Source organism: Trachurus trachurus (genome assembly GCF_905171665.1).
Source record: "Trachurus trachurus genome assembly, chromosome: 17".
In the NCBI taxonomy this organism is placed as follows: Eukaryota; Metazoa; Chordata; class Actinopteri; order Carangiformes; family Carangidae; genus Trachurus; species Trachurus trachurus.
The window spans coordinates 28,001,676-28,014,252 of NC_139900.1; the positions used below are offsets into that span (position 1 = coordinate 28,001,676).

The following is a 12,577-nucleotide window of genomic DNA, read 5'->3' on the forward strand; positions in this document are numbered from 1 at the left end:
ATGACAATACATATGTAGTCTAAGAAAAAAAGGGGATAAGTCAGGGGGTAGGGGCCCCTTTAGTATTCTTTCAAGGGGCCCAGAATTCCTAGCAATGGCCCTGTCAATAGGTCACATGAAGTGTGAAGACTTTCAGAATCTCAGAGTAAATTCTTCACAGGTCCCAAACAGTGTCAGAAACACTGGGATGAAGACTAGGCCATGGAGCAGACCAAATGTAACCACAAGGAACACAACCTTGAAGAACGTCCTGAAGATGTAGCTTTCCGACACGGACAGCACCACCACTCCTAAAACAGTGGACAGGGCTCCCTGCAGGACAGGATACCCTAAATGGGCCAAAGCATCAATGGTCTTCTCATTGACATCATGCTCGGAACTGGAGACAAAAGAGTAAGAGATATGCGCTGAGAAATCCACAGCGAAACCGACACACATGACGAGGTTGATCATGGAGATGGAGTCCAGGTTTACCCCCCACAGCCCCATGAATCCCGTCACACCGACCATGGTGGAACAAATTGCGAAAGCCACCCACACGGAGCAAAGCAGGCTGGGTATGAGGATGAATGAGACGACCAGCATCACAGTCACGGCCACCAGGACAGTTTGAATGGTGCTGTCCATGATGACAGTATACTGGTCATAGTAAATGAAGGCAGGGTGGTACACCAGCAGCTGCACTGGACATTCCTCCGCTGTTTCCCTGAGTCCAGTCATCACGTCCTTCATCGTGGTTTTGTTCAGTGTCTGAATGAAGAAGCGAGAGGCCTGAATCTCGTTGTCCTCAGTTGTGTTGATGTCTTGTCTGAACACTGAGCTGAGTTCTAAGAAACGGGGCAGATGGGATTGGAAAGCCTCCTGAGAGCTGATGTTGAGGTTGGTTGCATTTGCAAAATGCTGAAAAGAAAGAAACCAAGCAGATGTGCTATTGACGTAGTTTAAACGTTCAAAGTTTGAGATGCATGACTGCAGTTCCTTCTGTCCTTCCTCGTCCCAGTATTGGAAGGGTTGTTTCACCGCTACCATCACATTGCAGCTATATTCAGAAAAGTATTGTCTTTGATTGTTGTAGTAATCAATAATGTAGGAATCATCCAAAGCCAGATTCCTGATGTCGAGTCCCTCCTTTAAGATCCAACAACCATAGATGCTAACAGCCAGATAGGCTGCATAGATGACAAATACATGTGCTTTAATGAGTTTGTGGGTCAGAAATGGACCATAAAACTTCTTAAAAATGTGGCTCATGGGCTCAGTTTCCTCCTTTTCAGTCATCAAATCGTAGCTCCCCCCAACACAGCACACACCGAAGGCTTTTGAAGTCCTGTGTGGTAAGTCCTCCGGGACTTTGGCACAGGTGAACCAGTGCCTGTTCTCTGCTTCCCTCTGTCCGTTCAAGGCCATGCAGGCCCCCAGGAAGGTGATGTTGTACAGGTAGCAGAAGCAGACAGAAACCCCAGCGTAGAGGCAGAAGGACTGGACCGAGCCGAAGGGCGAGCTGCAGCCCAGGAAGAGAGCCAGAGCGTCAGTCAGGGTGGTGATGGTGATGGAGACGCCAGCATCCCTGTAGGTGTGAGCGAGCCGGTCGGGGACGCTGTCCAGAACACGGCTCCTCTGCCAGCAGGAGATCATGATGAACATATCATCAAGTCCAACACCTGCAGGTCAAGACAATGAGGAGAGGGAATTTCAAAAGGGTTTTTTTGGTTTGCTTTTTAAAGGGATAGTTCAACATTTTGGCGAATTCGCCTATTGCCATAATCCCTATAGTCATTGGGTTATTTTAGGTTCATTACCTTGAATTATTGGTGCATGTTGTTTTGAGATCCACGGGGCAGAGACGCGAGCTGCTCAGCAAACACAATGGAGGTGAACGCTACTGGTCCCCTGTCCTTCATCAAACTCATCAAATAGCCTACACAATCCAACAACTCCAAAACACTCTCATGGAGTTGTGACCTGCACATTCAACATGCTATGAAATAATCATGTATAATTATGTAACATTATGACACATGTACACTGTAAAAAACCCAATGAATGACATTTTGAGCTAACCAAAAATATATTGCTGAATCAATTTCTTGGTGTGGTATCAATTGACTGAACCTGTTAATCTATGTTGGACCGATCATTCTTTGGAAATTGTTGAAAGAACTAACATATTCAAATACAGTGAACACCCACAGTTAGCTGTTGGCTCAATTAAAAGACATAAATCCAGTCAAAGAGATGCTGGCTGTCATGTGACATTTCATATGAGTGACTCGTTCAATCAATGACAAATGATTCATTAAGTGAATGAAGTCGAAACTTGTTCACAAGGCCAGTGCAAATGTGCCATTCGAGGAGCAGCATCTTCAGAGACCAGACACGGTGAGTTGATTCACATCAAGTTGCTAAATAATAAACTCTACTTTGTTGGTAGTTGTATCTTAACTCATCATGGTCGACATGTTCCTAGCGAACAAGTTAAATAACCGTCTTAATATTTCTTTGGCTTTGATATGCTAGCTAGTTAGCTAACATTAGCTAGCTGACAGACTGACTAGCTAATGTTAATGTTGGCTGGAGGAGCCCCGGCCATTCTGCTTATAGATCAGCTAAACTAACGCTTAGTTTTAATATTTTTTCATGCGAGAAAGAAATCGTTTAGAGTCCCAATCTGCGGACAGTTAATCCAAATGACGCCTGTTTGGAAATTTGCTCCTACATTTTTGGAGAAGTGAAGCTCCACCTGGGGAGCAGCCACAGAGAGTAGAGGGTCGTCAAGGAGTCAGCAGCTGGTTAATTCATGATCTCATTGAATGGTTTGTTAAATGAAAAGTGAGGCTCCAGGTCAGAAGAGCAGCGCTGCCCCGGGGCTCTGGTTGTACAGAAATCACCACATTCATATCAATAAATTCATGTTTCACAATTAGCCTAACTGATTGGTCTACATTAAATTTAATCTAATCAAAATACAACATAGGGAAATTCTTTGTGACGCGCTTGTGTTTTCACTGTTTTCGCCTGCTGTAAGCGATATTTTTTTTCATATGATATATGCAGGACCCACTGTATATTGTTTTATGATTTATTAATGTGAAACAATTTTAATGTTAGTAAATATTATCTCCCACATGTGGCATATTGGTGCAAGTAATAATGCAGTGTTGAACATTGTGTGATGCAATTTCCTGTTCTTTCTATACAGAACACAACATTACCATGCATCGAAGATCGGTTGCAATCCAAGGCCTGCAGTACTTTTTCAAAGAACCTACACTATCATGAAGACATGTCAGGTAAATCAACATTTCAGGCATCAGGGGGAAATGCTTCTGCTATAAATATCTTGAAAGATTTTAACGAGTCTTGTATGTACTTCAATTTAGACAGCTGATGTGGAGACTGCGACTGACGGAGTTAAGGTCGACATCCTTGAGTTGGTGCCAGTTCCTGCAAAGTTGCACTATTTGCATTTTTAATAAAGTTGTGTTGAAAAAACATTGCTGCTTTCATTCTGTTGATTCAGTATTTCTAGTTTTACATCCAATTAAGAATTTTATGTTGATTGCTTTAATGAACAATTGTATAGAAACTAATTCCCTAGCTATTTTTCATTGGGATGTCCAATGAATAATTTCTAATTGAAAGCATGATAAGATAATGGATAAACTTTAATTGAGTGGATTATTTAATGGTTGGGATAATGGATAAACTTTAATTGAGTGAATTTTTCTGATGGTTGGGCAAGCAAACAAATCAAATTGAGCCAACTAAGATTTTTTAATTGAGAGAATTACTTGAACAGAGAAATTGAGTAAATTAACAATAGCTAGGGAATTAGTTACTGAAAGATTTTACATTGGAACAGCTCTTTTTTTTTAACAGTGTAGCAAATACTCGGAACTACTTTCACTTTTGAAATCAATCTGCCCAGCAGAAATGTCTGGAATGTACTTCCAGCCAAGCATTTGCCTCGAAAACAACGCTGACTCGTGATGTTATTATTTCATAGCGTGGTGAATATGCATGTGAACATATGTTTTGGAGTTGTTGGATTGTGTATTTGATGAGTCTTGAAGGACAGGGGACCTGTACCATTCACCTCCATTGTGTTAACTGAGCAGCTCTGCCCCGCAGATCTCAAAACAACATGCACCGATAATTAAAGGTGGCTATAGGGATTATGGCAATAGGCGAATTTGCCAAAATGTTGAACTATCCCTTTAAGGTCTGTTGGTGTACTTAGCTTGGTTCCACTGGCATACCTACCTAATATCATGAAAGGACAGGAAGCAGCTGTCATGACAAAAGGTTGGCCCAGCAACAGCAGTGCACCAAAACCACTCAGGACTGCCAGACCTGTGGACAGCACCCCACAAGATGCCACCCACACCTTTGTCCGTACATTGTCCAACCTGAGGGAATCAGACATGTCATTTAACACCTAACATGTGATTTTTTTTTTTAATTGTAGACTTTTCTATCATAAACTTTAGGCTTTGGAATCGAGGTGTTGAAATTACTGTCTTGAGAAATCATTATATAAGAAAAAGTGTTACCAACCTCCAACATGATATAATGGAAAATGTGATGGCAATGGCGTAGGTGATGGAGAATAAATAGATGACAGAGGCTGGAGATTTCTCAAACTCCCACTGTATTGACATGGAGGTGGAGTATGACACCTGGAAAAAATGTTAATAAACTTAACATAAAGGTATCAATTGAGAAAACACAGGTACTGGTGCAGGTCTGCTTACCTGAATAGATGTGGATGATTCATTTGAGACCAAATTTATGAAACCTTCCAGCCACAGATCTGTTCTTTCTTTGGTGTCTTCTCGTAAATAGTAATAGAGCTGTATGGCTTCAGCACTCTCAACATGTGAGCTTTCCTCATCCAGTTCAACACTCCCCAGACTTAAATACAGGGGAACTCTCCTAAAACCAGCCTGATACCAAGGAAATGTTAAGTTGACAGCATTTATGTTGCTGGCATTGCCTTTGATAATATCTAGAATGTCATTAGACGTGCAGGATCCCAACACCTCAGCACAGACATCCACATACATGAATGACTGGTTGTCAAACTGCACTGACATACTCCTAATGTTATGGTCCAGTTGTAGGATGTCCTGTAGTGAATCCTCTGTCAGGATGTCCTTGTCACTTGTAGCAATGAGAGTTGCATAATTCCCACTTGTGCTCAGCCTTAAGCTTGAAAACACTGACTCATTTGCTGGGAAAGTCTCTTGGATGTATTTCCTCTCCATCTTGGCTTTCCCATCAACAGGTGTGAACTGCTCTTCGATATCGTTGGACATCCTGTCGGTGAGAAAATAAAACCCACTCCCCAGACCTGCAGAGAGAACCACGGGGACGAGCAGGAACCACCAGGGATGGGATCCAATAAAACAGCCCAACACCTCAAAGCAGATCCGCAGGCGTCTCTCCAGACAGTCTGTGCGACATTTGGCCATATTTGCAGAAACTTGCTCCTTCAAAAGCTTGATGTCAGATGGGCATTTAGAATAAAACCGACAAGAGCTGCTCCTATTCTCACAGTGTCTGACCAACATTAGAGGAAACTGTATTCACAACCATTTGCTATTGTGCTGCAGAGTCTTTTTAGCTCCTACATGTGCTGAGATTTGCATAATAACAGGGTCAACCCTCCCTGTAATGAACAGAGGCAGATGAGGACTGAGGACCAGTTCATTTAAAGAGCCTATTGAAGATCAGAAGGTGTAGTATGGCTCACTGGTTCCATCCCACTTCTAGGTACAGTCACTGGTTTCTTTTTGCTTATCCCCCAGGTGATTCCTTTTCATGGTTGGGTGACACCGGCTAATGTTTAGGGCCATTGTGGATAATTACAGTGTAGAAAAGAAACAGGATAAAGATGGGTTGTGCTTTATAATGTGGCCCCTTCATTTAGACTATTGAAAGGTTTTCTTATCAGTTCACGGACAGTCATTTCTATGGTGGATTTCCCCTTATGTTATAACCAATGTTTTATTTCAATACCTGAACTCAAACTAATCCACAATTTTGTTGAAATATAGCCTATAAAAACTGTTGTTGAAAGCAGATTCATAAAAAAGGGTCTAGGGTAACCTCTTGACAAAACACTGACAATATTAAGAATAGATAGCCATTATCACAAGTGTAATTGGCTGGAATCAAGGCTGATGGAATTGCATAAGATGAAATGAGATTAATTAACAAATAACATGTCAATATTGATACATGTATTCTATAGATTTCAAGAGTTTTAAATGTTTTTTTTTTTTTTAGATCAAACTGTGAGTTGCCATCATCTTGTTGGAATTTCTTCAGTGTGAACAACATTTTCCTTTTTGCTCAGTGTTGGTTTCAACATCATCAAAATCTGATCTCTTTGAGGGTGCTCCTGAAGACCACTATGATCTCTCTGTCACTTTTATTTATTATTTTCAATACAAAACAATTTTTATTAGATATTCAAACTAAAATACAGTTTTGATGTGCAGTAGTCTGTTAATAATACATAGCTGTACCTACAACATTTGTTTATTTTATTTCCATAGCCTGTTATAAGATATATTTCATTATCACATTTTCCATTCTGTGCAGGCTAATTGTTTTGGACATTTTGAAAAAAAAAAAAAATACAACTGTGCAATACCAAAAAGCAAATGTTATTTACAAAGTTTAACACAGTTATTATTATTATTTATTTTTTGTTTAACATAGTTATTATTTTTCGGCAGCGCGTGAACCTCGGTTACGTCACGCGACGCAGGTTAGGCGGAAGTAAAGACGAAGAGCAGAGCAGGCTGTCACCGCAGCTGCTAGCTATCCGCTGCGTTAAAAACAAGGAAAAGTTGAAGTTTAAACCGTCGCCAAGTTGAAATTAAAGTTCCTGCCGTGGGAACATGGACGACGACGTGTTAACGACTCTGAAACTGTTGATAATCGGTGAAAGTGGAGTCGGGAAGTCCAGGTTTGTGTGTGTGTGTGTGTGTGTGTGTGTGTGTGCAGCTAGCTCCTCGGCTAGCCTGTTGTGCATGTTGACATCCTTCTTGTTGAGCAAAGTTAAGTCCTCAGCGCTCAGCAGCTGCTGCTACGGCTAGCTGCTCCTGTTGCTGCCGGTGGTCAGCTAATGTTTAGTCAAGCTGAGACATGTTATCATGTTCTCTGTACACTGTTTATCTGTAGTCATGGTCAACATCTAAACTGTGTGGTTGTTATTGACTGAGATCTACACAAAACTGACACAGGACACACAGCTGATTGTGTGTTGACCAAAATAAACTCACAGAAGCCTATTGTACTGTATGTCCTGCTCACTTCCATGTTGTCTTTGTTTCCCTGATAGTCTCCTCCTGAGGTTCACAGACGATACTTTCGATCCTGATCAGTCAGCCACAATAGGTAATAACCACAACAGCAACAACAACAACAACAACACACACATACTTTACATGTGCTTTTGGGTGCTACAGACAATGTAATATTGATCATTTAAAGTCCTTGCTCACTGTCTCTCTCTGTCTCCCGACTGATCAGGTGTGGACTTCAAAGTAAAAACGCTCGCAATAGATGGGAACAAAGCAAAGCTCGCCATATGGGTAAGACACAAGTCTTTATGCTATTGTCTTAGTCTGTTAGGAAAAACATGGTGAAGTGCAGGGTTTCTCCACGAGATGGCGACATTGCTCAGCCAATTTCACAGGTTTAAACTGAGAGGCTGTTCAGGAAGAGATAAAGTAACATACATATTATATAACAAACATATTTCTTTATTTGTCCCACAGTTGGCAAATTAGCAGAGTTAGGCTACAGCTGCAAATGAGACGAGAAAGAAAGAAAACAGTGCAATGTCAAATAGTTAATGAAAAAGAATCACTCATTTACTATAATATTATATTATGTATATTATCAGCCATTTGATTACAAAACACAAAACAATAAAAACAAATAAGTGATATTGCTCAGCACTATTTTACAGCTTAACAAAAGGTATAAGGTATAATCAGACACTCCTTAGTAATGTCACATTACGTGGGATGAAGTAAGAAAAGTGTAAGGTTGAAATTGCAATGTAGTTAAATACAAAAGTGTTTACTAATTATTAGTAATGTTCAGTCAAATTGGGCAAATCAATACAATTATGTCCATTAAAAAAAACACAACAACATTTAATTAGATTTTTGTCAGCTATTTCAACCTGTGTCCTTTTTGAATGACTGCTCTGGTCAACCTGTTTTTAACATTATAACAATATGAACTGTGGATGGTTACTTCAAACAACTGGCCTGAAAGCCCCCAAAGTCTTGAAGGATCCTTGGGGGCAACGGCCAGTTCACAGTGGGACGGCCCTGAGACCTGCAGACTTATAAGGAACACATGTTTAAGTCACAGTCTGCGAGTGTGGACGCAGGGACTTGGCCGCCGTGCATGTTGATCTCAAAAGTTTGTTGTCATGGAATCTTTCGCTGTCTTCACTTCTGCAGGACACAGCTGGACAGGAAAGGTTTCGCACCCTGACACCCAGCTATTACCGCGGCGCACAAGGAGTCATACTTGGTAAACAATATAAAAGCTAAATAAATGATCCCACACTCATACGTGTCCCTCTAACATCACAGGAACATTTCAAGTCATTATTTGTTTATTGCTTGCTAATTATCTTAGTGATTTCGAAACTAATGCAAGCTTAAGTACCCAAACTGGATTAACGACTGTCAAATATCTTTGAAGATATTCATACACAACCATTTTATATTTCCTCCAACTCCTCTCTGCCTTGTTCGACAGTGTATGATGTCACAAAGCGTGACACATTCACAAAGCTCGAAAACTGGCTGAACGAACTGGAAACCTACACTACACGCAACGACATTGTTAAGATGCTGGTCGGGAACAAAATTGATAGGGTGAGTCACTCCATAAGCACATCTTCCTTTTAAGGCCATAAATCAATGCTATTAATTTACAGCAATATGTAGTGTAAGTGCAACATCTCTTTATGTTGAACTTTGGGTTTATGAATGTATAAAACCATAGCGTTTCTTACATTATTAGCATTAAAAAGTAAAGTATACAACACAAAAAAACAAAAAATTGTGTATGTGCTCACCAGCCATGGATGTGCCTTCATATTTTTTTAGTATGTGATGTTTAAACCCTTTGGATCCTTTACTATGTGTGTTCCACATGGAGAAAATTACATAGGATGTCTGTTTGGTTTTCAGGACGACCATGAGGTGGACAGAAATGAAGGCTTGAAATTTGCTCGAAAACACTCTATGCTTTTTATTGGTAAGTATCCATGACAGAGTAAAGTCAAACATGGTCAGACATGGCTATTTAAACTAATAGAAGCATAAAATTTAAGTCAAAGATATTAAAACTTACAGTACTGCACTTAAAAGTCAGAACTGTAATTGCACAGTTGGAACAAGTCAGGACATCACTAAGCAAGTCGTGTGTTTAGTTTGGGTTTGTTGCGTTGTTTATACTGCATTGGGATTTCTGAGTCTCTAACTGTCAGCGCTGCACTGAAAGATGCAGCCACTGCAGAAGAACTGCATTATGATTAAAATCTAGCCGGCTTTCATTTATCGAATCCATGTCTACACGTGTTCCTGATTCTCATCTCCAATCTGTCCCTCTCTGGGAAATTAGGTTAACGTTTCAGTGGAGTTTCCATTTTAGAACGGCTAAATTAAGGGGTTTTGAGGAGGGCTGGGCAAGAAGATGTCATGGATTTAATCCGCTGTCACGACGTCTTCATCTCACTGGATGTCTCCTGATTGTTAAATGAAGTCATTTCATACTTCATATTTCAATCAACACATGGATATTTTTAAAATCTTTGTCATTGATGTCACTGTTTTTTTTTTTTTTTTAAAAGAGAGATGCTGTGATCTGTTTCGGTTTTAAAAGCTTGACGTGCTCCTCTGCTGATGCTTTGGTAACGTTCTGGAGAGTGCTCTGCTGGATTTCTACTGATCTCATAAGTCTTGGTGCTCCCCCCTTTTCCTTTGTACAGAGGCCAGTGCAAAGACCAAAGATGGTGTCCAGTGTGCCTTCGAGGAGCTTGTAGAGAAGATCCTCCAGACTCCAGGGCTTTGGGAGAGTGAAGGCCAGGGTCAGAAGGTCCGTCTGGGGGAACAGGAGCCGGCCGGTGGCAAGGCATGTGGAGGATACTGCTCCATACCCTGAAACTGATCCCGTCGAAAAAGCACAAACCTGACAGGAATGACTACGGACCAGAACCAGAGAGCAAAACAAAGAGAGAGCGCGAGTGGTGGAAGAGTACTTAGAAAAAAAGTTAACTGTCGGGAGTAGTTCTGTTGGTCAAATGGACTTTGCTGTTTGCACACTTCCTTTTCAACCATCATTTATCACATGTCACTACTTTCTGTTTCCTAAACCTTAATGAAGGTATCACGCAAGAATAGCCTCTTGTCGAACGACGTCTAGTATTTTAAAGTAACTTCACCATGCCAAGTGTACATAATGTCATACATGTACATGTCTGGTTTGAATTGATCTTACTGGCAACAGTGGTTCTGTTGTGCATTAAGGCATCAGGTTAATAGTGTAGTGCCTATAACATGAACCGATTTGTAGGTTACAGTACATAGCTTGTCAAATTGTATTGAAAAATGATAAATTATAATCACTGTGGAAGCTTCTTCGCCAGGAAAACGTTTGTCCTGCTTGTGCTATGTGAGCTGTAGACGTCCACCTTTGTGTAGCTGCAAAGTTTATCAACACAATGTTCTCCAAGTCACATATAATGTATTTGCAGGCTTCCACGTCACTTTTATCAAGGATAGTGGCTGGAGGACAGGAGACTTGTTATGTGGTGTGTTGTCCCTCCATTCAACGTCTCATTACGCACCAGAGGACTGTGAATGCTCCCAAAGAAGACATGTCACATTGGACCCCAGCTGCTGACACTCTTAGCCCAATTATTATTATTATTATTATTATTTGCCTAATTTATAGATGCTTTCAATTGAATTGGCTGTTTTTTCTTTTAATGTGGAAATAATCAAACAAATCATCTTTGTCTCTTAAGGTTTTCTGTCTTTGTCTCTGCATGGCTGATCTGGACGATACCTTCCAGTGGTATACGTGTGAGGTTTACAGTATTGCGGTAGAGCTCTTGCAATAAAACATGCTCTTTTATTCTCTTGAGCTCACCGTCACCTTGCCTGTATGCATTAGGTCACAAACCTGTCCTGTGAGCTTGTTTTTTCTCATTTACATTTATTTGGCAGTTTCTGTGTGTTGTTGTGGTCCATATAATGTCCCACTGATTTACTGAAGGCATTTCTCATTCATTATAATATGAGACCATTCCTAAGAGCTTTGTTCCTTTCTATCTTTATCACATATTTGCTGCGTTATTGCTGTTTGTTTGAAATTTTCTGATGTTTAAAATGATGCTGATTGACCATTTACCCTTACACTCTGTGCTTTTCCCCGTGGCTTTTGCTGTGCATCTGTTTGAATCATATACAGCAATATGTTAACCTGATATCTGCCTTAACATTGAATGACATTTGCTAGAGTTATGGTAAAGTAACATTTGTATTGTTTCAAAGTGAAATAAATGACAGCCCCAAGATGCCGTCACTCAAGACTAACTATTGTTTAATTGCCGTTTGAGAGCTGCCATTTAGTTTCCGTGTTGTGTAAAAAGCCCACCTAATCAAAAACAGCTTTTAAATGGAAACGGGAGTGAGGTGCACTTTCCATAATACTTAATTGATGACTAGCCTGTCATACATGCAAGACTGAAAACATTCTTTGCGCAAAATGTCAAAAAAAAAAAACAGACCAAAACCAGGACACAAGTGGAAAAATCCTGTTAAACATGTTTTGTAAAAGAGTCCCAGAGGGCTATGTGTGATTACAAGCTTATGTTTGGTGTCAGGATGTGCCTAGATGGAACAGGACGCTCCCCACAAATCTCCCTACAGACGGCGAGTACCAGACATTCTTCTGAGGCTCAACGTGTCCTCCACATTTCCAGTATTTGAAGTTTTTTGGCACTTGACCTCATATTGAGGTCAGGAAATTCCTGAGAGCTTATTTGGCGTTAAAGTAATGTCTTAACTTGAAAAACAAAACACTTGGGTGTTTCACAAATCATAATTATGTTTGGTGGTTGAAGAGGAAAATGAGGGAGAGAAATCCAATTTTTCCTAAATGAGCGCCTTATCCCTCCCTCTTTTTTTTCTTCTTTTTTTTACCAAGAAACAAATTGAGAGACAGCAGTGATATCAACATTAACCCTTAACCTTTAGAGTTGATATAAGGACCTCGCTGGCAACCAATTTACACATCAAGTTAAAACATTAATGTGTAGCTGTACATCTGCCTATCCTGTCAGCTCTGTGTTGAGTCTCCTCTAACCTGTCCTTTAGCTTCTATATGCTCCACTACGTCCAGCGAGGCGCTGACTGGTGCATGGTGGTCCACAGTCGCCTGCTGTGGCCAAAAATGATGCAAAGGGGTGAAAGAACAAAAAAGCGAAGGAGCAGGTTATGCCTGCAAGATAATGACAAAAAGATGCTAT

At 40.6% G+C, this 12,577-nt stretch overlaps 2 protein-coding genes across 2 annotated transcripts; one reads left to right on the plus strand and one right to left on the minus strand.

The window, feature by feature from the left end:
• Window positions 1-132: 132 nt before the first annotated feature.
• Window positions 133-5,474, minus strand: ptchd3b (patched domain containing 3b; the record flags this gene model as incomplete). Its single annotated transcript, XM_083990670.1, has 4 exons — window positions 133-1,661; window positions 4,264-4,409; window positions 4,558-4,679; window positions 4,755-5,474. The coding sequence occupies 4 exons, from the start codon at window positions 5,472-5,474 to the stop codon at window positions 133-135; spliced, it is 2,517 nt and encodes an 838-aa protein (XP_083846796.1).
• A 1,300-nt stretch (window positions 5,475-6,774) lies between these two features.
• On the plus strand, window positions 6,775-11,636 carry LOC311000656 (ras-related protein Rab-18-B). The gene is made up of 7 exons (XM_083991396.1): window positions 6,775-6,979; window positions 7,355-7,410; window positions 7,546-7,607; window positions 8,493-8,565; window positions 8,797-8,915; window positions 9,234-9,300; window positions 10,034-11,636. The coding sequence occupies exons 1-7, from the start codon at window positions 6,912-6,914 to the stop codon at window positions 10,204-10,206; spliced, it is 618 nt and encodes a 205-aa protein (XP_083847522.1). The 5' UTR covers window positions 6,775-6,911; the 3' UTR covers window positions 10,207-11,636.
• Window positions 11,637-12,577: the final 941 nt, after the last annotated feature.